This window comes from Maylandia zebra, linkage group LG6, assembly GCF_041146795.1.
Source record: "Maylandia zebra isolate NMK-2024a linkage group LG6, Mzebra_GT3a, whole genome shotgun sequence".
Taxonomy (NCBI): Eukaryota; Metazoa; Chordata; class Actinopteri; order Cichliformes; family Cichlidae; genus Maylandia; species Maylandia zebra.
This window is the reverse complement of record NC_135172.1, coordinates 44240623-44263122: the sequence shown is the minus strand read 5'-3', so window position 1 is coordinate 44263122 and position 22500 is coordinate 44240623. Positions and strand designations below refer to the sequence as shown.

General features: G+C 48.0%; 4 protein-coding genes and 1 long non-coding RNA gene across 13 annotated transcripts in view; 3 read left to right on the top strand and 2 right to left on the bottom strand.

Moving 5' to 3' along the window:
* The window catches only part of ndufaf5 (NADH:ubiquinone oxidoreductase complex assembly factor 5), an 8576-nt gene extending 5346 nt beyond the window's left edge, over positions 1 to 3230 (top strand). The window contains exons 6-11 of the mRNA XM_012918869.2: positions 887 to 926; positions 1003 to 1200; positions 1290 to 1350; positions 1826 to 1909; positions 2736 to 2818; positions 2981 to 3230. Coding sequence (XP_012774323.1) covers positions 887 to 926; positions 1003 to 1200; positions 1290 to 1350; positions 1826 to 1909; positions 2736 to 2818; positions 2981 to 3043 — 529 coding nt within the window. The 3' untranslated portion in view covers positions 3044 to 3230. The remainder of the gene's footprint in view (positions 1 to 886; positions 927 to 1002; positions 1201 to 1289; positions 1351 to 1825; positions 1910 to 2735; positions 2819 to 2980) is intronic.
* The window catches only part of LOC143419114 (uncharacterized), an 11903-nt gene extending 4209 nt beyond the window's left edge, over positions 1 to 7694 (bottom strand). Inside the window, exon 1 of the long non-coding RNA XR_013099091.1 lies at positions 7564 to 7694. This is a non-coding gene — a long non-coding RNA (uncharacterized LOC143419114). The remainder of the gene's footprint in view (positions 1 to 7563) is intronic.
* On the top strand, positions 3783 to 6842 carry LOC101485933 (uncharacterized). The gene is made up of 2 exons (XM_004538636.5): positions 3783 to 3939; positions 5657 to 6842. Exons 1-2 carry the CDS (start codon positions 3891 to 3893, stop codon positions 6373 to 6375), a joined length of 768 nt encoding a protein of 255 aa, XP_004538693.2. The 5' UTR covers positions 3783 to 3890; the 3' UTR covers positions 6376 to 6842.
* On the top strand, positions 7249 to 12565 carry LOC101486241 (dynein regulatory complex subunit 4). Its single transcript, XM_004538637.6, has 11 exons — positions 7249 to 7453; positions 7578 to 7670; positions 7968 to 8165; positions 8263 to 8469; positions 8550 to 8604; positions 8775 to 8980; positions 9644 to 9811; positions 11652 to 11738; positions 11815 to 12024; positions 12137 to 12202; positions 12277 to 12565. The coding sequence occupies exons 1-11, from the start codon at positions 7451 to 7453 to the stop codon at positions 12310 to 12312; spliced, it is 1329 nt and encodes a 442-aa protein (XP_004538694.2). The 5' UTR covers positions 7249 to 7450; the 3' UTR covers positions 12313 to 12565.
* A 187-nt stretch (positions 12566 to 12752) lies between these two features.
* Positions 12753 to 22500, bottom strand: part of kif16ba (kinesin family member 16Ba) — a 26030-nt gene continuing 16282 nt past the window's right edge. For 3 of the 9 annotated variants that reach the window (XM_004538641.6, XM_012918673.5, XM_012918682.5), the window contains 3 exons: positions 22422 to 22469; positions 22152 to 22199; positions 18536 to 20834 (listed from right to left, as the gene is read on the bottom strand). In XM_004538641.6, coding sequence (XP_004538698.3) covers positions 18885 to 20834; positions 22152 to 22199; positions 22422 to 22469 — 2046 coding nt within the window. In that variant the 3' untranslated portion in view covers positions 18536 to 18884. Of the gene's footprint in view, positions 15900 to 16247; positions 16332 to 17000; positions 17091 to 18287; positions 18411 to 18535; positions 20835 to 22151; positions 22200 to 22421; positions 22470 to 22500 lie in introns of those variants that run through there. The other 6 variants (XM_012918681.5, XM_012918689.5, XM_012918679.5 and 3 more) reach the window with 5 other exon arrangements.

Sequence of the window (22500 nt, the reverse complement as noted above, 5' to 3'; positions counted from 1 at the left end):
CATACACAGTCATACACAGTACGATATGCAGTGAAATGCTTACACAACTGCTCGTGACCTAAAGCAAAAAAGACTATGAATAGGATAGGAAATAAATATGAAAATTAAAAAGGGTAAATTTAACTAGGAAGGAATAAAATAAAATATAAAAATTAAAGTTGAAAATAAAATAACTGTACAACAAAATACACAATATAGAACTATATAAGATGTATGAAGAAATATAAATAAATATATACACAATAACAGCAGCTGTACAAGTATTAACTGGAAATGAAGAATATAATGTCCAGTGTTGTGCGATCCACATTATGTCTTGTGCAGTGCAAATATGCTTAAAGTGATTTAAGTGATGAAGTGAAAACAATGTCCAGAAAGTCCAGTGTGTGTGTAAGAACTGTATGTGTGGGTCAGTACTGTGTGGTGGTGTGATTGAGAGACCGTATCGCCTGCGGGAAGAAGCTCCTCCTCAGTCTCTCTGTGTTGGTCTTCAGGGAGCGTCATGCTCGGAGATGATGAGCACGTTTCCGGCGTTGGCGGTATCTTCCTGTCTGCAGCCTGTTTATGTTTCTTTTACACTGTTTAATGTAAATGAAGTCAAATATATTGATCATGTGATTTGTGCTGATTATCTCAGTCACAGTTTGAAAAGATTAAATTCATCATATATTTTTAAATGGTTGCTAATGGAACTGAAGGACATCGTGAATAAATAATAACCGATAATCATGTCGTTAGATTTTTATGTCCAGAAATGCAACGAGTGATTTTAAGGTTAAAAAAATCAAATGTATGAAATAAAGTGGGTCTAGACTGAGAGGACCAGGGTTTGTTATGAACAACATGTGTGCTCATTAAAACTGCAGCTGAGCTTCATGCTTTTCAGTCTGCACTGGATCAACGACCTGCCCGGAGCTCTCAGACAGGTGAGACGAACCTGCTGCGATACCATGACTGACTGCAGCTCGCCCGTTAACGTTTCGTTGTGCGCCGTCCTCTCAGATTCACCAGGTGCTGAAGCCGGACGGGGTGTTCATCGGAGCGATGGTGGGCGGCGAGACGCTCTACGAGCTGCGCTGTTCCCTGCAGCTGGCCGAGACGGAGCGGGAGGGCGGGTTCTCGCCCCACATCTCCCCCTACACCGCCGTCACCGACCTGGGAAACCTGCTGGGCCAAGCTGGCTTCAACATGCTCACTGTGGTGAGTCAGCGTGGCTGCATTTGTTAAACACGCAGAATGTTTTACATCAGCTCACGGTGACCTCTGACCCTTCCGCCTCTTTGTTCCAGGACATCGATGACATTCAGGTTCATTATCCAGGAATCATGGAAGTCATGACGGATTTACAAGGTACGAGCTGGGAACCATTCGTTTGAATCATGTGGTTCCTGCAACATTCAAACATGGCTCTACAGTCGCCCTCTTCACGTGGAAGCAAAGGAAAGCGAACGAGGATCTGCACCTGATGAGCGCAGAGCCAGAAATGACGACTTCAGTCTGATCACAGCGACTCTCAGAGTCGTCGGCACAGAGCTTTAGGTGACCGAGTCCCAGGACGCCGGCTCGTGGAGGTCCCCGAGTGAACGTGCTGCTTTTATTCCTCCTTTCATTTGCCTGCAAACAGGCTTCAAACCGAGCGGCAGAGGCTCCGCCTGAATAAGAGAGCATTTCAGGATTCGCTGTTTAAGCTAAAACAGTTTGATGACCTCACTGCGGTTTGATCGCTGAACCGGTTTCGGATCTGAAGTCATTTGTGAGGCTGTTAGTTTGAACAAACTTTCGATTAAAGTTTAAAAGTGCAGTGTTCGTGATGTGCTGTGTGCAGGTATGGGTGAGAGCAACTGTGCGTGGAACAGGAAGTCGCTGCTGCACAGAGACACCATCTTAGCAGCAGCAGCGATTTACAAAGGTGAGTCTGAGCCGCTGTCTGATTGGTGCTAAATGACATGTGATACACTGATGAGTATTAGTAGCGTCAGATTCACAAAATGTGTGGACTGGCCGATTTTGTTCGTACCGCCCGGTGCACGCGAGGGAATCGGTCTGCTCCATGTTCACCTCGTCCGAGCAGGAAGCCAGAAAAGGTGCACGTGTACAAACCGGAGGGATGAGGAGACGCGGTCGGGCTGAAAGGAGGAACAGAGGATGAAGAACACCTGATCACCCTTTAACCCAGGGGTCCAACTCCAGGCCTCGAGGGCCGGAGTCCTGCAGGTTTAGACGTGTCCTTGATCCAACACAGCTGATTTAAATGGATAAACGACCTCCTCAACATGTCCTGAAGTTCTCCAGAGGCCTGGGAATGAACTAATCATGTGATTCAGGTGTGCTGACCCAGGGTGGGATCTGAAACCTGCAGGACGTCGGCCCTCGAGGCCTGGAGTGCGACACCTCTGCTCTAGACTCTAACCTGACGCTAGGTGAGGGTTTAAAGGGTTAAAGCACTTCTGAGCGTGAGCACAGGCAGCGGTGTAGGTAACAGGTGGAGGCGTGGCCTCAGTTTGAATGAGGTTGACACGAGCACGTGCGTGAGAAGGTTCTGGGTTTGAATCTGCGTCTCTGCTAACAAACAAACTGTTATTCGTAATTAACGATAGTTGAACAAACACTGAAGCCAGTCAGAGCCGACGCCGTGTTTCTGTTTGCTCATCAGTGACGCGTCAGGCTGGCGCTTTAGTCACAGCGCGGCGGTTCATGTGTCACTGTGTTTTTCTCATGTGCCTGAAATGTTTCAGAGATGTACGGCAGTGAGGACGGCTCCATCCCCGCCACCTTTGAGATCCTCTACATGATTGGCTGGAAGCCTCACGAGTCTCAGGTGAGAACACCTGATGCTCCGTGCGCTTCAGTCTGTTTCTGCTGCGTTCACGGTGGAGCGATCTCCATCTTTAGGACGTGAGCGTGGCAGAATAACAAACAGCTTCTGCTTTTAGAAAAACCAGATTTTAGAACCATGACTTCAGCGTTTTTTCTCTTTCAGGCCAAACCGGCGAAGCGAGGCTCGGCCACCGCGTCGTTTGGAGATTTATCAAAGACCGGCTGACCGAGCGGCACGGACCAACCGTAGAGCCTCGGAGCCGACTGTAGACGCCATATTTAATGAAAATAAAATGTTTTAGAGGCAAGAAACGTGAACTCTGATGTACAGAAGACAAATATGATGTTGAAAGAGTTTGTCTTTGACAGGAAGTTGTCTTTTAGAAATCTAAAAATAAAAGCTGACACATCTGTTCACGTGGCTGAAACTTGAGAGAAACCAAACGGTTGAAGTGGGATCGAAACACTCAAATATCAGACACACAGCAGCAGCTCGGCGCATGCAGACGTGGTGAAGGCGAGCTGCTGAAGTCCAAACTGAGCATCCGAATGATGAAGAAAGGTGGTCAGTGACTGAACGTGGCACTGGTATCACTCCTGTCAGTGAGAGCAGGAAGCTGAGGCTCACACTCACAGACCTGGCCAGCAGATGGAGAAAGAGTTTGAGTTTTGGTCTGAAACTTTTGATCAGGGCTGTATCTGCAAATCAAAAACCTCAAGACCAGAGAGATCAGGCTGATCCCAAAACGGCGTTCATGAGGGTCGCCGCAGGGTGGAGCGCGCCAGGGCGAGTCCCGCCTACCTGCTGTTTAACTGGTCCCATGTGAAATAACCTAAGATGATAAAAATATGTGAATGAGGAACTTTAATACCTGCATATGGGTTTGGCAAATAACTAGAGAAGATTTTTTTAAAATAGTGTTTTAAAAACATTATTTTTGTTCAAAAATCACTCTGTGTGATGTCAGCAAATTAGGAACGAGTGTTTGCAGCCGCGCCATAAATAGCCACCCGTCACTCAGAAGTTCCTCTTTCATAGAAACGCTGCTGCCGCCGCTGAGACGTCTGCAGAGATGCTGCTCTGCCTGCTCCTGTGTGTCCACGTCTGTCACAGCGCTGCAGGTAAGAACGCCTCCGTCAGCATGTTCTCACGATTACAGCTGCAACAACGTAACACTGTTTCCTCTGGTTATCTAAGGAAGATAAAGGCTGTTATGTTATGTGACGATTATATGAAGCAGAACAAAAGGACAGAAACTGGAGTCGGTGTTAAGAGACTGAATATGAAAGTGTAGGCGCTGCTTCTGGAGCCGTTTGAGCCACGTGCAGGTTTTATTTGCCGTTCGTGTGTCTCCTCTCTGTGGGGCTCGCTGTGTTTCTAACCATGAGTCCGTCTGACTGAGAAACTGAGCCTAAACACACACACATAACCACGCTTACAGCCCTGCCCTGAACCCTCGCCCGCCTCCTGCGACTCAAACGAGACCAAAACTTCCAAAATAAACTTCATGTTTTATTCACACAGACCATAAACTCATCAGGGAGGTGTTGACTAAGCTCGAGCCGGGGGCAGCAGATCGCCCCCGGCTGGCAGTACTAAGAATGCAGGTTTAAAAGGCTTCAGCATCCAGGCTGTAACATCTGATGAAGTGGTTCTAATTTTAAAAAGAAAAGAAACATAACTCCAGCAGGGCAGGAGTCTGAGGAGAGGAGCCAATGGAGTCAGTCCTGTGGGGCTCCGCCCATGGCCCAACTGTAGGTGGCTGGGAGATAGCAGCTAGATACAGCTGGGCAGTGGAACCAAGTTCCTGCAGTCGCCCTGGGCACGAGGCGGGGGCTGGTGTTCCTGTATCCCCTCAGTCCATGAGAGAGTTGCTTCCCTGCAGCTCTGGGTCAGGGTCCTGACTGCTACATGCCAAATGCAGTTCAGATTACCTACGTGGAGTCACCTGGTGGGGTGGGACTCCATCGTTCGGCTGGGAGACGTCAACACTCAGGTGGGCATTGACATAGTTGGGAGGGGCCTGTGTTCTGTTTCTGGACTTACATGCAAATCACAGTTTGTCCATAATGACCATAACGATGTCCACAGGCACTGGGAGGCCGGGGACACCTCCACTCCTGGAGGAGCTGCAGCTCACGGTGGTTTTAACCCCAGAACCATAACGACATCATCAAAGAGGCCAGCTTACACCTGCTGACTCTGACTGTGGATCGCTTCACTGGCACAATTCACATAAACTTATTAAAGCAAACTAATCACATCTCATTTCTTATTATATGAGATAAATTCAGGTTGTAGGTTTTACTGTGAGTCTGTGCTGAAAGGGCACCAGAGGACGTCTGCCAGTGGTCCTTTAATACACCTGATATATGCGTGACATGCACGACTGCAGCCGTCACAGCAGAGTCACGGAGACTGAACTAAACGAGAAATCAAACAAGCATTCAGAATTTTTATTATCAGGTCAACAAGTCCAGAAAACTCAAGTCTGTCGCCTTCAGGAGCAAAATGAATAAAATGCAAATATTAGTAAAGTAAAGACATTGATTTTAAACCACATCGCAGAGCCGTCCATCAGGTTCGTACGCAGCTCTGAAGGCTGCTTCCTGTCAGAGAGCAGTTTGTTGGTTCCTCAGGCTCCTGAATCTCTTTATCTGAAATAAAGCATAACATGAAACAACAGACTAAAGATAGACAAAGGGGAAATGTCCTTTAAATGTTTAAAAGATGAAAATAACTGGAGGGAAGGAAGGCCGGTCAGCGTGGCGTGAGTCAGGAAGCATCTGATACAGATTCAGACATGTGACATCATCATTTCTGCTTTTTCCTTGGCAGGAATCCCCACTGTCAGCACACGGCAGCACACGGACGCTGTGCTCACCTGTCCTCATGCTCAGGGAGATGTAACCTGGAGCCGAGCTATAAGAGGCACCCGGGTGACTCTTCTCACCGTCCGTAACGGTCACGTGAACAGCAGTTCGAAGCGCTTCGGTTCCCGTAACAACAACGAGCTGCTTATCAGGAATGTGGTAGAGTCTGATACTTCGATGTATCTGTGCAATGAGAGGAAGACCGCCTATCTGAATGTGACCACAGACCCCAGCGTGGTGGATCGAACAGTCACCGGGAGAAAGGACGACCTTGACCGGAAGGTGACGGCTGCAGGTGCTGACACAGCGCCCCCCTCAGACTTGTGGAAAGTTCCTGTTGGCGTGCTGGCAGGAGCTGCACTGGTGCTGTTGTCCATGTTGACTCTGAGACTGTGGAAAGCCGAGAAAGCAGCGAGGGACACGAGGGCGGTGCTGAGCGAGGTGGTTTACGAGGAGATCGGACACGCCGACGTGGAGCCCGGCCCAGCCTCTGAGTCCAAGGTGGAAACCCCTTACTGCTGCTCCGACGTCGGCAACCAGTCAAACACCTCCACAGCACCGACTGCTCCTCTGTACAGCAACCAGTGCAGGCCCCAACCTGAAGGACACGCCTCCGACACCTGCGTGTATCACCTTACCCAGAATCCTCTGCAGATAGAAAGCAGCTGCCGGAGCTCCTCCTGACTCCTTTAAACCAGTTATCATGGGTGAGGGGCGGGTCTGACTGAGACTCCTCCCCCGCGTCCTGCTCCTCCCTTACTATCGAAGGACCATCACCTCCAAAAATTAACTTTCATTTAGTCAGACCTGAAGGCAGTGACTGAGACCATGAACCAATCAGGAAGCAGTTTACCGAGATCAGCGCTTTCCTCAGCAACTTCTATCCAATCAGAACACAGGAGCCCCTCCCACATGCCCTGGAAAGACCATTTCCATCTTTTAGATACAGTCTAATTATTTTCACGTTGCTGAATCAGTTTACGTACAAAATGTCTTAAAATATGACGAACAGGCTGCAGCAGCAGATGCAGATCTTTAATATTATGTGTAAATTTATAAAAGTGATCTTTGAATAAATGATGTCAGTTTATTTCAGAATCACTGCTCTTTGGAAAGCAAAATAATAATAATAATAATAATAATAATAATAAACTAAACCAGCAAGAAATATTCATGCTTTAAAAGCTTGCAAGTTTTTTCTGCTTACAAATGATTCAAATAAAAATTTGTTCTCAAATTTTCTCTCAGAGGCCTAATGACCAAAGAGCATCAGTTTAAGACTTTAAATATAAATTATAAGAGAAAACTGTACAAGGCACAACACACACACACACACACACACACACACACACACACACACACGTGGGTTATTCATGTCTTGTGGGGGCATCTAATTGACACAAAGGTCTCCCTAACCATCTACAATGAATGCCTAACCCTCACGCTAAAACCACATTTTTAGTCTCAAAATTGGGGCTGTTGGTCCCCACGAGTATAGTAAACCTCGAATTTTTGGTCCCCACGAAGATGTTAATACCCGCGCGCGCGCGCGCGCACACACACACACACACACACACACACACACACACACACACACACACACACGTAATACAGTCCTGCGTTGCCATGACAGCGTCTTTTGTTGATAGTGGAGCTGAGGCTCAGATAGCTAACAGCTAACGTGTTTAACTCCAGCCGCAGTTTTCTGTCAGTATAATTAAAGTTTCCGGATCCCTGTGAGTCTGCGCAGTGCGGCACGATGGTGAGTAAAGTTTTACTTTAACCGGTGTTTTTTTCAGTCATGTTGTTGTTAGCATGTTAGCTTAGCCCTAGCCTGTTATCCCGATGAGCGGAACGTCACGCGCCTCTTACCCTTCCGTCCTCAGCCGCCGAAGGCTAAAAGCAAGAAGAAGGGCGGGAACGTGAAGTCTTCCACGGTGGTGGACGGTCTGTCCACGGAGGACATGTCCAAGGATCAGGTCAGAGCTGCTAACGGTGCTAACGTTAGCCTCTCACAGTGTGTGGAGGTGTGAGGGGGTCCATCAGGGGGTCCGCGGCCCGGCCCGGCCCCACAGTCCAACACGTAAAAGGCCCGATTATGATCGTAAAGTAACAAGTACACTGTCCACTTCATTAGGTACACCTGTAACCTCAGCCTGAGAAAATAGATTTACCTGCAACACCACAATCAGATGAAGTTTGAGGCTCTGTGTATTTCCTGCAAACGGCAGTTTTAAGCGGTACGTTTCAGTGACCTGAGCGTGTCTGACCTCCAGCTGGAGGACCACATCATCCACCTCCGGGAGGAGCTGGACCGCGAGCAAGAGGAGAAAAGCTACTTCCAGCTGGAGAGAGACAAGATCCAGGCCTTCTGGGAGATCTCCAAGAGGAACCTGGACAAGACGAAGGCCGAGCTGAGGAACAGGAGCCGGGAGAGAGATGAGGCTGAGGAGCGCCACCGAGTCGAGATCGAAGTGAGCTGCGCACGCGATCCTGGAGGTTTATTGTACCCTAATCCTGACTTTATCTCAACTTAATCTTAGTCCTGACCCGTCCTTGGTCACTGTCCAGGTCTATAAGCGGAAGCTGAAGCACGTCCTGTCTGAGCAGCACAACGCCATCACTGAGCTGAAGATGGAGGCCGTCTCTGCGTCCTCGCTGGTCGAGAAGAAGCACGTGCAGTCTGAGATCGCGCTCCACAGAAACGTTCAGGGTCTGCAGGCGGAGCTCACGGAGAAGAAGTTCCACATCGAGAGCCACATCAAAGCGCTGCAGCTGGTGAGTCGCTGCCCGTAAATCGATTTAACACTTGATTTTTACACCTGGACACCTCGGTGATGTCACTTCCTCCTTGACAGAAACATCAGACGGAGCTGATGGAGCTCACCAACCACTACGAGCACAGGATCAGAGGTAAGAACACCTGTGAGCTCGGCGCCGATCAGGTGGCCTTTCAGCCCTGGGACACCGACCTCCTCCTTCCTTTCCGCCACGTGTACTAGTTCCTTCCTATTCTTTTCCCACTCCTTCCTCTCCATTCATCTTCCTTCATAACCTCTGCTGCTGTTTCCCTCCCTGCGCAGACATCGAGGTGAAGTATCATAAGAAGATGCAGATGATGATCCAGGAGGAGAAGAAGAAGCGTCAGGTGGCGGTTGCCGAGCTCGATGAGAGGATGAAGAGTCGAGAGGCGGCTCTGATTGAGGAGCACGACCGAGCTCTGCGGAGAGTCGAGGAGCATTTCACGTCCACTCGGGAGAGACTGCTGACAGACCAGAGGACGCTCAAGGTGAGACCCGTGAGCCGGGACGGAGACTTCAAGGCTGTGACTCAGGAGGCGTGCGGTGGGTGGAGCACAGGGACACAGATTCAAGGTTTTTACACATAAAATAATATTTGGAAACTTTCATTTTCACAGACTTTGTGTTTGTTTGCAGTCCTCCAGCTTCAAAAGGTCAAAGGTAACACAGTTGGACATGAAATAGCATTTTTACACAAGATCTGATGGAGAGTTCAAAGAGTTCACGGCTGCCTGCAGGGTTAGGGTACCGAAGAAGAGCTTAGAGTTCTTCGAGAACGATCTGCTTCGTGCGACCTGTTGGGCCGCTCACATTTCAGCAGATCGGGCAGGAATGAGGATCTCGTTTCTGAGATGTTTGACCAGAACATCTTCACAGATCTGAAACTTCTGTCCAAGCTGTCTCATTGTGACTCACTTCCTGCTGTGGATACGAGTTACATAGCAGATCTTTTTAGAGCAAGTTCTTTATGAGGTAAAATATCTTCTATGTGTTTGCTGCAGAAACTGAAATTAAAGGAAACTTGCTGTTAAATTCTGGATCCTACATTTCCCAGAATGCTGCTTTTTGTTTGGGGCTCACTGCTCGATAAAGCTGAGACCTGCCAGCGGTGTGGCCGTCTGTCTTCACGCTGCGTTTCCTGTGTTTGGTAGGAGGAGCTCACGGAGGCGCAGAAGCAGCAGGCTCGGGTGTCCCGAGAGTTCTCCAAGGCTCAGGAGGAGAACAGAAGCCTGAAGGAGGCTCTGCCGGAGGCCCAGCGGGATCTGGCTGAGCTGCGCCGCCGGCTGGAGGAGCACAACCGCTGCAAGGCCCAGATGCTGGTGCGTTGCTAAAAGCTCCACCTCCCCCCACCATGGCGTTGATAGGCCCCGCCCCTGCTCCTGAGGCTGCTAGCATTACTAGAATGGTGATGCAGAGCATTTTTCCTGTTAATAACTTTATAGATTGCGGCTCATTGGGAGAAAGCACCATCAGGTCACATGGTCGCCGGGAAGCTCGCCCTTATCAGAGCAGAACCTGGACAACAAAACATTTCTGCTCATGGCTGATGTCATTCAGAGGGAGACCCGCGACATCAATTCTGTCTTTAATGGAGATCATGTGACCACAGCTTCCAGTCACAGCTCAGAATAATCCTTCTTTATCTCATCCTCTGAAACAAGCTCCTCCCACTTTCAACTGACATTTAATATGGACGACCGGCATCAGTGTATTACAATAATAATAACTATTATTATTATTATTATAAACATAAATGAGGTCAATATTAAACTAAGCCAGTGCAGAAAACAGATTCATGACCAAACAGGTGACTCAGGAACATGAAAGCTGAGCGGCAGCTTTACGCACCTGGAGGCTTCTCCTCATAAATCATCGGTTGTTTGGATCAGCAATCTCGTTTAAATATGTCACACTGCAGACAAACGATGTTTGAGAGGGGAAATTAAGTTTATAGGATTCACAGAAAGTGTGCAACAGTTAATCTAAATTAGGCAGGTGCAGAAATTTGGGCACCAGAAAAATGACATCAGTATTTAGTAGATCCGCCCTTGGCAGCATTAACAGCCTCTAAAGGCTTCCTGTAGCTTCCAGTGAGAGTCTGGATTCTGGTTGAAGGTATTCTGGACCTTCGTTGACTAGAATCCATGCCACCCTCAACTTTAATGAGACTCCCAGTACCGGCACTGGGCCCATGGCCCCACAGCATGATGGGACCACCACCAAATTGTACTGTGGGTAGTGTTTCTCTTGGCCTGCTGGGTTCTGTTTCCACCATGCACGCCGCCTCCTGTTGTGTCCAGAGAGCTCAGTTTTAGTTTCATGAATCACAGCAGTTTATTCCAAATTGCAGCTGGCTTTCCAGTCGTGCTGTAGCATACCTCAGGCTTCTTCTGCATACTCTCTCATACAGCATCTCTTTGTGCACAGTGACACCATCTGCAGCCAGAAGGTATCCTTCCCCTAAACCATGATGTTGAACAGTCTTTGTTTCCAGTTGTTTGAGGCTCCCATGTTGCCACTGAGAACCTGTTCCTGTTCTGTTGGATTCACCTGCATGTAGGTCAGGTGTGGCTGAGCTCACCAAACAAATTCTCTGTTCCAATAAAATGGTAATAAAATGGTAAATGGCCTGTATTTGTATAGCGCTTTACTAGTCCCTAAGGACCCCAAAGCGCTTTTAAACTACATCCATTCACACACACATTCACACACTGGTGATGGCAGCTACATTGTAGCCACAGCCACCCTGGGGCGCACTGACAGAGGCGAGGCTGCCGGACACTGGCGCCACCGGGCCCTCTGACCACCACCAGTAGGCAACGGGTGAAGTGTCTTGCCCAAGGACACAACGACCGAGACTGTCCAAGCCGGGGCTCGAACCAGCAACCTTATGATTACAAGGCGAAAGGTATCGAATCAATAAAACGACAAAGGTGCCTAAATTTCTGCACCTGCCTAACTTAGAGTAACTGTTGCTCACTTTGTGTAAACTTTATTTCACCTCTCAAACATCATCACGTTCGTCTGCTGTGTGACAGATTTAAATGAAATTGCTGCTCCAAGCAACAGATGATGTATGAAGAAAGATCATGAAAATGATCAGAGGTGCCCGAACCTTTGCACACCACTGTAAGTAACTGATGATGTCATCGCTGACAGGAGAGCCGGGCTCAGATGAAGGTCGTGGAGAGGGAGCTGAGAGATCTGACACTGGAGCACGATCTGCTGCTGCAGGCCTCTGAGAAGGTAACCCGCCCCAATCATCTCCTCTCCTGCCTCCATCCATGATGTTGACGGTTGTGACCATGTTGGCGTCCCGCAGGTGCAGCAGGAGCGCGACGAGCTGCTGAAGAAGCAGAGGGACGCCATCATGGACGTGCAGCAGAGGAGCGAGCTGAAGGCGGTGATGTTGGAGAGGAAGCTGGCAGCGCTCACTGAAACCTTGGAGAAGAAGGAGGCTCAGCTGTGCGCCGCGCTCTCGGCCTCCAGCGCCGATCCGATGGCAGCAGGCAGCGCCGCCAGCAGGCTGGAGGTAAAGATGGCGCTCGCACGTTTACAGGAAGCCAATCGTTAACACGAAGATGTGCAGATAAACGTCTCCACATCCAATTAGATCCGAGCGCTCACATGTCTGACCTTTGTAGGCCATCGTGGAGCAGAAGCACAACACCATCGCGGCCTTAAAGGAGGACCTGGCTCAGCAGCGTAAGGTGAGCGGTGGTGGGCGGGGCACAGCTCACCTGTCAGCAGCTCAGGTGGTGACTGACTGAGCGTTTCTGTGCAGGGGTACGACGAGCAGAGGGAGGGGCTGAAGACTTGAACCTGCGCAGCAGATCCTGGAGGGACCGGCCGCCACGAACTTGCCGCCACGGATTTGAAAAGAAGTTAAACTCTTTCAAAATAAAACGCATTTCCTTCTGAAGATGTGACTGAATCGTTCCACGAAGCTTCTCCAATAATGTGGAAAGAAAACTTGATCCTTTTGACTGAATATTTCTGCTGTTATTGTTTACAGACCTCACTGCTGCTGCTGATCTACCAAAACAAACTAAATAAAACTTCTTTTGGTTGGACTTTGAATTTTTATTGGTCTGCACTGAAAGGTTTTGGTTCTTTTCCCTTAAAGACAAACAGCAGGGATTCACTCCGACACGAGGGCGGAGCGCGAGGGCGGAGCACGATCGCTGCACGCTTAGCATGAAAGTGATTGTGCAGCTGTGAAACACGAGACCGGCAACAAGGAAAAGAGAAACAACAGGATCCACATGTCAGCTTTTATTTAAATACATGGTCAATGTAGAAAAGTCAGTTATTAGAAACGTCACTGTTTCTGCTTCACTGAACATCAAACCTGGAGCTCCGCCTTCTTAATTGGTCTGTTACTACGGTAACCTCACAGCAGCTAAAAACACCCCAACATCACGAACACGTCCAGAGGCTACAGCTGCCTGTGTCACCATCCACCTGTCAGTCAGAGGCCACGCCCCTAATCATGAAAACTTTTAATACAATTTAAACGTCCTCGGCTGTTACGGAGGAGGAAACGGTCCAGAGAGCAACCAGTTTGTGCATCAGGCTGTGAAACTGTGTGATTCACTTCTTATTTTAAGCCCAGAAGTTAAAGTTTTAAAGTTTTTCCCAGTGATTCTGTAAAAGGAGTTTTTTTATTTTATTTTTTTGCTGTGGAGCTGAAGGTTTTCACTCTTCTCGTTAATCGTGGTCACAGTTTCTGATGATGAACTCCGTGTGCACTAAGCTCAGGCTGCTTGAAACAGTTTTTTCTGGATAAAGTCACTGAGAGCTGGCTTGAAGTGGGTGGAGCTAAAGCAGACAGAGGCTGAACTGAGATAAAGGATTTGAGAAGCTTTGGGGCTTCGACTCGGAGTTCGATCTGTCTGAGAGCAGCACTCACAGCCCAAACCGTGATCTAGGTAACGTTCTGGGCGTCTCTCGTCATTCTTCCCACTCAATGAGTTAAACTGCAGGAATGTCTTAAAGACATAAAGACCTGGATGGCCGCTAACTTTCTGCTTCTTAATTCAGATCAAACTGAGGTTATTGTACTCGGCCCTGAAAAGCTTAGAAATATGGTATCTAACCAGATTCTTACTCTGGATGGCATTACCTTGGCCTCCAGTAACGCTGTGAGGAACCGTGGAGTCATTTTTGACCAGGACATGTCCTTCAATGCACATATTAAACAAATATGTAAGACTGCGTTCTTCCATTTGCGCAACATCTCTAAAGTTAGAAATATCCTGTCTCAGAGTGACGCTGAAAAACTAGTTCATGCATTTATTACTTCCAGGCTGGACGACTGTAATTCATTATTATCAGGAAGTCCAAAAAACTCCCTGAAAAGCCTTCAGCTAATCCAAAATGCTGCAGCAAGAGTCCTGACAGGGACTAGAAAGAGAGAGCAGATTTCTCCTGTTTTGGCTTCCTGTTAAATCCAGAATTCAAAATCCTGCTCCTCACATACAAGGTCTTAAATAATCAGGCCCCATCTTATCTTAATGACCTTGTAGTACCATATCACCCTATTAGAGCACTTCGCTCTCGCTCTGCAGGCCTACTTGTTGTTCCTAGAGTATTTAAAAGTAGAATGGGAGGCAGAGCCTTCAGTTTTCAGGCCCCTCTTCTGTGGAACCAGCTTCCAGTTTGGATTCAGGAGACAGACACTATCTCTACTTTCAAGATTAGGCTTCAAACTTTCCTTTTTGCTAAAGCATATAGTTAGGGCTGGACCAGGTGACCCTGCATCCTCCCTCAGGCTACGTTCACACTGCAGGTCTTGATGCTCAATTCCGATTTTTTGATCAAATCAGATTTTTTTTGTCTGCTCATTCACACAAACGCGCTCTAGTGTGAACGCTCAAAGCGCCCGCATGCGCAAAAGAAGACGTCCCACACAACGCGCTCTGTTTAGACCCAGACCAACAGCATTGTTTGACAGATGGCCGTTAATATAAAGACTTCGAACTTTACGTTTCCCAGTTTTTGCTTTAAGTTATTTTGTTATTTACATAATAATGTAAATAACCTAATAATGATCCTTGTTGCTGTTTTAGAGGAGCGGTGCTTCTAGCTGCAGATTTCTGTCAGAATCTGCAGATTATACAGTACAAATAAAATGTTCACGTTTCTCCAACGCTGTCTTCCCAACAGTTTCACGGGATGGACAGGAAGCATTCACGATGTCTTCTTCGGCACTGATAATTGGTGTCTGTCTTGTGTCAGTGACTAAAACATCGGATATGTTTCAGATTCAGCACCACATACGAAAGTGACCCAGGTCGGACCTGAAAATATCGGATTTGTGCCGTTCACACTGTCACACCATGATCGGATATGAGTCGCATAGGGTCAGAAAAATCGGATTTGATGCGCTTTCGCCTGCAGTGTGAACGCAGCTTTAGTGATGCTGCAACAGGTGTAGGCTGCTGGGGGATTCCCATGATGCACTGGGTGTTTCTTCTTCACTCACTATGTGTTAACAGACCTCTCTGCATCCACAGCATGTCTTCATCCTGTCTTCCTTCTCTCACCCCAACCAATCACAGCAGATGGCCCCGCCCCTCCCTGAGCCTGGCTCTGCCGGAGGTTTCTTCCTGTTAAAAGGGAGTTTTTCCTTCCCACTGTCGCCAAAGTGCTGCTCATAGGGGTCATATGACTGTTGGGTTTTTCTCTGTATGTGTTATTGTAGGGTCGACCTTACAGTATAAAGTGCTTTGAGGCGACTGTGTGATTTGGCGCTGTGTAAATAAAGCTGAACTGAATTATACATAATGTAGACGCTCACAGTAACTGTCCAGGTTCAGTGTGGCTGCTGTTAACCGAGGTGTGATCGTTCACCTGTTGTGTCGTGACAGCGCGGCGCTCAGCGATACAGAGATCCACCTCCTGATGATCGCAGTGACAAACAGAGGAGGAGCTCTTCTGAAACGAGTGAAGGTTTAATGAAGTGATTCTAAAAACGCTCAGACCCACTGAGCGCGAGCAGCTGAGCGCGTTACATACAGACCACGGATCGTGCAGAGTCCCACCTGCCTCTGGACAAACACTCGTGCTGAGCAGCAACTGATTGGCCGAGTCTGACGACAGCAGGGAGCCGGAGAGGAAAAGCTGACCTGCACGTTTTCCCTGCTCCTGACCCGCTGAGGCGCCGGGAAAAAGGCACCGAGCAGTTCTGTTTATGTTTTGGTTTGTCAGAGGTTTCCGCCGCCCTCTGATGCGGCGCGGCGGTCAGCCGGTGCCGTGGCTACTGTACTCGAAGACGCCTTTCTTGAAGAACGAGGAGAAGTCGCAGACGTCTCGTTTGGACAGATGGAAAAGGCCGTCTTCGTCCGCTCGGAGGGGCGAGCTGGAGGACGACAGCATCACTCGGAACAAGTTCCTCAGATAACGCTGCAGTGAACCACAGAAGAAGAAAGTCGGCTGTGTTAGTGAGCCAAAACATTAAGAACACTCACAGGTTAAGTGCAGCTGGCCCTTATCAGACGTCCTCATCATCCTCCTCACCATCATCAGTGCTCTTTGACTCCCTCTCTGTCCTCTGAGAATACCTGCCTACAGCCCACCCCCACACGGACCACAGCCAATCAGCTCAGACTCAAAAACGTTACGTTTGAAGTCTTCGAGTGAAAAATTCATACAAAATAAAGCACACGCGTCCTGGTCACCTCTCGTTCAGATTACTGTAACGCTGTTCTCCCAGAAATCTCCTTAATCAGCCCCAAATGTTCCTCCACGTACCTCCAGGTGATTCTGCCGCTCGGCGACCATTCGCTCATCCCGGTTTCCAAACAGCTTCTTTGGCGGGAAATCGAGAGCGGCGAGCTGAAACAGACAGAGTTCAGAGACGATCACCTGGCGCCAGAACACTGAGTATAAAGGTATAAGCTAGCCTCTTCATCAGGACGTCTCTGTGACCAATCTGTAAGGCTGAACCTGGACTGAGACCAGGTGAGCTCAGGTGACTGTGGAGCACCGTTTGGTCTTTCAGGTGTGCTTCTGCTGCTGCACCAGTCCCTCACCACAAAGACTCAAACCAGCAACTTTCAGATGATCCTTTAATGATCTGTGTTTCAGTATTAAGTTACGAGCCAGATGCGTCATCAGTGTCCTGTGGGCTACGCTGTAGAGCTGAAGGTTTTCACTCTTCTCATTAATCGTGGTCACAGTTTCTGATGATGAACTCAGTGTGCACCAAGCTCAGGCTGCTTGAAACACAGTGTTTTTTCTACTCTGGGATCTGGATAAAGTCACTGAGAGCTGGCTTGAAGTGGGTGGAGCTAAAGCAGACAGAGGCTGAACTGAGATAAAGGGTTTGAGAAGCTTTGGGGCTTCGACTCGGAGTTCGATCTGTCTGAGAGCAGCACTCACAGCCCAAACCGTGATCTAGGTAACGTTCTGGGCGTCTCTCGTCATTCTTCCGACTCAAACACAGAAACGTTTTTCTGCTGCTTTGATCTGTAAACTGTTCTAAAAGCTGGTGACGTGTCTCACCTCTGGATATTTTAACTTCAGGCTCTTGTGCATTTCCCGGAAGCGGCTGTAGCGTCTGAACACCGTCCACGTCTCGTCCATCACAGTGATCTGACCAAAGAGAAGCACATGAACATCGAGATGATGGACACCAAATCTGAGCTCGCTGATCTACTCAGCCATTCTACAAGAATGACACATCTGGATACCAGTGGAGATGGACCACCAGTTTACTTGACTTATTGGTGACGAGTCAGAAAGTGCACGAGTCTGTCATTTCACCACTTTAAGTGAAGGCGAGCAACAGATCCAAGCGGGCGTGGCCTGAGAGAAGCTCTGCTCAACTTCGAGGTGAGCGACTGAAGCAACTACCAATGAGAGTGCAGGACACTGTAAATACGTTAGAGGGTTACCAAGGCAACCAGACCCTGGAACCTCTAAAAGCAAGGAGTGAATCGCTTCCAGCGTGGAGGCAACTTTAGTGACGGCGGTGGCTCCCGTGTCGACTTTGGCCCGTGGCGATGGTGCTGTGCAGACTGCGATCAAACGACGGTTTCATGTAAACAGCTGAGCTTTTAATCAGAAATGTAGTTATTAACAAACGCGCTACGAGCAACCGTTTACCCCCGTGCATCGTTGCTAACCGCAGTAATTCAAAGAACACGCACAGAGCGTGCAAGTCAAAGATGTAACTCAAATTCTTCTAAAGTTCAAATTTCAGAAAGAAACAAAGTAAGAAATGAAAATTGTGGACTTTGGCAGCGTCTTCGGCGTCACTTTGTTCTTGTATTTGTTTGGTAGCAGACAGAGACACATTATTTACTTCATACTGACGCCAACGCACCACATCTGGACTTCAGACTTGTTGGTTTGAAGGTGTGAGCCCTCCTGTGAATGTTAGAGAGAAGGCAAAAACAAAGTGGATGTGCGACTGAGGCAAATCATATAAAGCGCTTTGAGTGCTCAGAGTAGGAAAGTGCTGATTAAGAACCCGTCAATTTAGCATTTAGTTTCTCATGGCCGTCGCCCAGGTTCCCCCTGTGAGCCCTGCCCCTAACGCCGGTTCACCAGAACACACCTGCCCTGGTCTTTGAAAGTTGTTCTATGAACTCTTGACAATAAACGTTCTGACCTGCTCCATAAACACAGAGTGAGGGTTGCAGGTCGTCACAGCTTCAGGGTTTAAGCAGCCAACCCATGACCCTGACACTGTACATGTGTACCTAATAAAATGCACAAGCAGTGCAGACGCAAGCATGAAATCTCAGTTTTAACATGCATTTAGATAGAATCTGTGATTGGACTCACCTTCACCTCAAACTCAAAGTGCTCGTCCTTCCCCTGCCCGCGGAGAACGTAACGAGGAATGCTAAGTTTAACAGGCTCCTGGAGGCTGCCACAGCTCGTCCCAGGAGGACGAGACACCAAGTGCTGGACAGGAAGTCGTTGAAAAAGAGAAGGAAAAAAGAAGCGGAGGGTAAAAGGCTGACTCGGAAAATTACAATCAGGAAATTGTTCATTTACAAACCCGTTATAGCCAAAAACCTCCAAACAAATCAGAAATCAAACCAAAACTTTATTACTCGGTCAGCATCCCAACATCATGTCTCTGCAAAGAAATTACACATGAAGTAATATGAACATGGAAGCCACTCCTCTACAGTCTACATGGTGCATGTACACTGACCACAAACAAATCATTCGACGAATAAACAGCTACATTTCTGTATCATCAAAGTTAAAAAGTTTACAATTTTATTAAAAAAATAGAAAAATACTTCAAGATGACGCACCTTTTAAGGTCCAATTTATTAATTAGAATTCATGTAACATCTTAAAATAAATAAGGTGTCTGATTGTGGACAAACACGAGATAGGCACACTGTGTCCAGGTAATGCTGGGCTTCAGGTGCACAGGTGATTAATCAGAGTCTGAGCTTCAGAGGAGCAGCCAAAGCATAATTTCCAGGATTCACACGGACCTCGATCAGAAGGAAGGTCGGCCGCGCCACGTCTGAACTGCACCTCTCTCTTCACGGTTTGCGATTTGGGCTTCATAAAAACAAAGTCTACCACCACGCAGGTGTCGGTCTTCTTCACGAGCAGGCACCTGATGTCAGAACGCTTGCGGAGTTTGACTCCTTGAAACTGTGGGTGGGTGGGGACCAGACTGGATCCCCGCGGCACTGGATGAAAGACGCCATCCTCTCGGAGAAGAGCTACGTGGGTGTCCGTCAGGAGGAACTGGGAGATGGTGTCCCCGTGCACACAAGTAGAGTTCTTGACTTTGACGCTGGTGTAGAGCAGGGGACGGACATTAGCAAGCGAAGGTTTGCCGGGACCATCTATGTTCCCGTGGATGATGTAGAGCAAGTCGGCGAGGACGCGCTTAAATCTGGAAGTGATGTGAAGCCCGCTGTCAAGGATGACGTCAGGAACTCTTGAAGTCCAATCCAGAGAGATTACCATTAGGTCGGCAGAGAGCAACGGCTGACGTTCGGTCTCTTCAGGGATCTTCTCAGGAAAGAGAGCATTCAGCAGAGCCCTGCAGAAGTCCTGAGTAAGCTCTTTGCTGTACGTGAAGATAGCTAGGACGGTGTCTTCGGTGCAGCCTGTTAGGCGGATGTGCTGCCCTGCCAGACTTATCTGGACTTCCCGGATTTCTTGGAGTTTAAAGCGGTGAAAAATAGTCAACATGTTTGTAGAATCCGTCCTCGCTGAGAGAATGATTAAGTCAGTCTCTGACAAAAGCAGACAGGCGGGTTTTGGGATGGGTTTCTTACAGTTAGCCGCTCTGAGCCAAAACAGACTCAAAACCTTGCCAAAATTCTCCCAAGGAGCCAGAGATTCCAGCTCTTCCAGGATCCTCTGGGATGAAAATGTCTGTAGCTCAGACAAAACAGCCGGAAGCTCGACCAGCCTCTGATGAAACACTTCTGGACTGGTAACTCTCGAAGAGGACACGGATCCTTCAGGCCAACCAGAGATGTTCGGGATCGGCGGAGCTCCGCGATTCTGTGGGAGCCTCAGCACACAATCCTTCGACAGATCCACCGAAGTGCCTTTGTGCTCGGCTGCGATTGAAGGATTTGGCTCTTGGTGAAGCCGTGTTTGATGAATCAGCGGCAGCTCTTTGGATATCGTGCTCACGTACTGAGGGAGGACAACCTTCATGTCGCCTGCTTGAACGTTTCGAATGATGTCCCGTGTGCCCTGAAGCTTTCTACCAGCATCTTTACACACCTCGGACAGTTTGTCAGCAAAGTAGCCGAAGACAAAGCTCTTATTGGCTGTCACTTTCTCTGCTTCTGCATCCAGTTCTGGTTTTGTTTGACCAATAAAGGATCCCATCATCTGCTGCTGACTTACTTGTAACCACTGAACCACTGAACTGATGTAACCACTGTTAAAGCTGCGTGACTTTGAGGAATGATCAGTGGGCGGTTTCGTCTCGCCTGCTCTCCCTGAATCACATGTTTGGGATTCAACCTTTTCCTCCGAGTTAGAAAACGAGCGTCCATCGTGAACCTCCTGCTTTTCACCACGATCATCGTCAACACAGCAGGTGGAATCACTTCCATCAGATCTGTTGCTGTGCTGGTCTGGGTGCACTTCTTGCTCAATTTTGTGTTCGGCGTTCAAACAGTTGAGGTCACAAACTGCTCGGCCCACTTCTCCTTTGCTGAGGTCATTGTTTTCAGGAACTTCCACTTTTTCAATGTCTGTAGACTTTTGCGTTTCTTCTCTTTGAATCTGTACGAGACCACGTTCTGGTTCCTCTGACATGTTTTTGTGGACATTAGGACAGACTGCCTCAAACTCCAGGGAATGCTGGAAGCTAGACCCTCTGGCTCTCTGTGTGCACAAGGGGGGGAGTGGAGTCCGTGACTAAGGTGGAGGCTCTAGGAATTATGCTGAAGTTCATAATCCACCCACTGAGAATTACAGTTCCTCCAATCACCAGGTGCACAGGTGGGATGTAAGTGATTTAAATCAATAAGGTGAAAGTTTGTCATGCAAATTAAATTGACAAGTGCACGAAAACTTCTTTCCGAAAGGTTTGAAACTCAAACACAGGCAGAAAAGCATTTGCAAACAGTTCACTTCCAGGGGCAAAGGTCGTCAGCTCATCTCAGCTTTGACTAAAATCATCTGCAAATACTGTTTTACCCAAGTTTGCACAGTTTGAAAGGAAAGACGTTTGGATACTCTGATCATTTCTGCTTCCCATGCTTTGGTTGACCATCATAAAGCAGAGAGTGAGCTTTCCGTTCTCCCAAAAATACAAAGATAAACCAGCTGCAGGGTTTCCCTATGATGTTTAAGCTGAAACTGGTTTAACTGGTACCAACTCCTACTCTAGGATTACATGCACAACGCAGTCTTCTAAAAAAACGTTCAGCCAGCAAAGCTAGCTGACACGAAGCTAAAGTGGCCAGCAGGGGGCGACTCATCTAGCTGGAATCTTCTCCTACACTTGTACAGTTTTATCGTCTCAGTTTCTGGTTTCAGGAGGTTCGTTTTAGACGCTGAGAATCAGTCAGGGCTGATTCTGGGCGGGTCTAAACTGTGACGGACAGCTGTGAACCTACGAGCTCGGTCATCACATCTGGTTTCAAAAGACCAAGATGGAAACAGCAAGAATGCTCCGTCTGAGGCTCAAAAATAAATACGTTCATTGATTCATTTAAAAAACTAACCGAGGTGGTCTACGTCCATCTTTTATATAGTGAGTATGAACAGAACTACAGGTGAGCATCTGAAGTGTCAAACTGTATTGACATGAAGCCTGCTTCGCGTTAAAGTGAAAGGATCTTCCAGGGAACACAGACCTCTGAGGACACGCCCAGTTTTGGCGACACCGTGTGATCTTCTATATTTCACTAAGCCAAGCTGGCGACGACAGGGTTAAAAAAGATAAACACTAATCCCTCGAACCCTCAGCTGAACCTCTGGGTTAAACGCTGCAGCTGGAACATTCGGAGCTTCTCTGTTTGTCATCGAACATTTAAAGAGAAAGCCCATTCTCTGTCTCCTTTCAAATTAAAAGCATATTTATCACCTCAGGATAGTCTGATTAAATTAAGGGCATGCATGAGGCACATCTGGAACACGATGCAGAGATAAAGAACCGCGCCTTAATAACGCGGCAGGATTCGACCCTGGTCTTACCTGATACTTGAGCTTCCTCGGATTAATGTTCGGGAGCTTTTCATCCTCCTGAAAACAATAAAAATAAACTTCAGTGTCTCCAAACATAATGTGGACAAAGTAAAAAGCATCGTGTTCGTTCATAGTCATTATTTATGATGACAGGAAATAAACCCAGGATAAATGAAAGCCAGGGAGAGAGGAAATCAAAGCACATCTGGGGACTCGTGCAGATTAGAGAGCAGGAAAAGTCTGATGGTGGGAATGAAGGCTGGAGGATCCTGGTCTTACCTCATCTGTCAATCTAACAGAGCTACAGTCGCTAACCTCCTCCTCCTCCTGCAGGGTCAAAGAGCTAAACATCAGTTCT

Excerpts from the sequence above, each read along its gene's own strand:
- LOC101486241 (XM_004538637.6), top strand. Across the intron at positions 7,671-7,967 it reads AGGACATGTCCAAGGATCAG|CTGGAGGACCACATCATCCA; the intron begins GTCAGAGCTGCT and ends TCTGACCTCCAG. Across the intron at positions 9,812-11,651 it reads GCTGCAAGGCCCAGATGCTG|GAGAGCCGGGCTCAGATGAA; the intron begins GTGCGTTGCTAA and ends CATCGCTGACAG.
- LOC101485933 (XM_004538636.5), top strand. The coding sequence starts at position 3,891 with ATGCTGCTCTGCCTGCTCCTGTGTGTCCACGTCTGTCACAGCGCTGCA. Across the intron at positions 3,940-5,656 it reads CGTCTGTCACAGCGCTGCAG|GAATCCCCACTGTCAGCACA; the intron begins GTAAGAACGCCT and ends TTTCCTTGGCAG.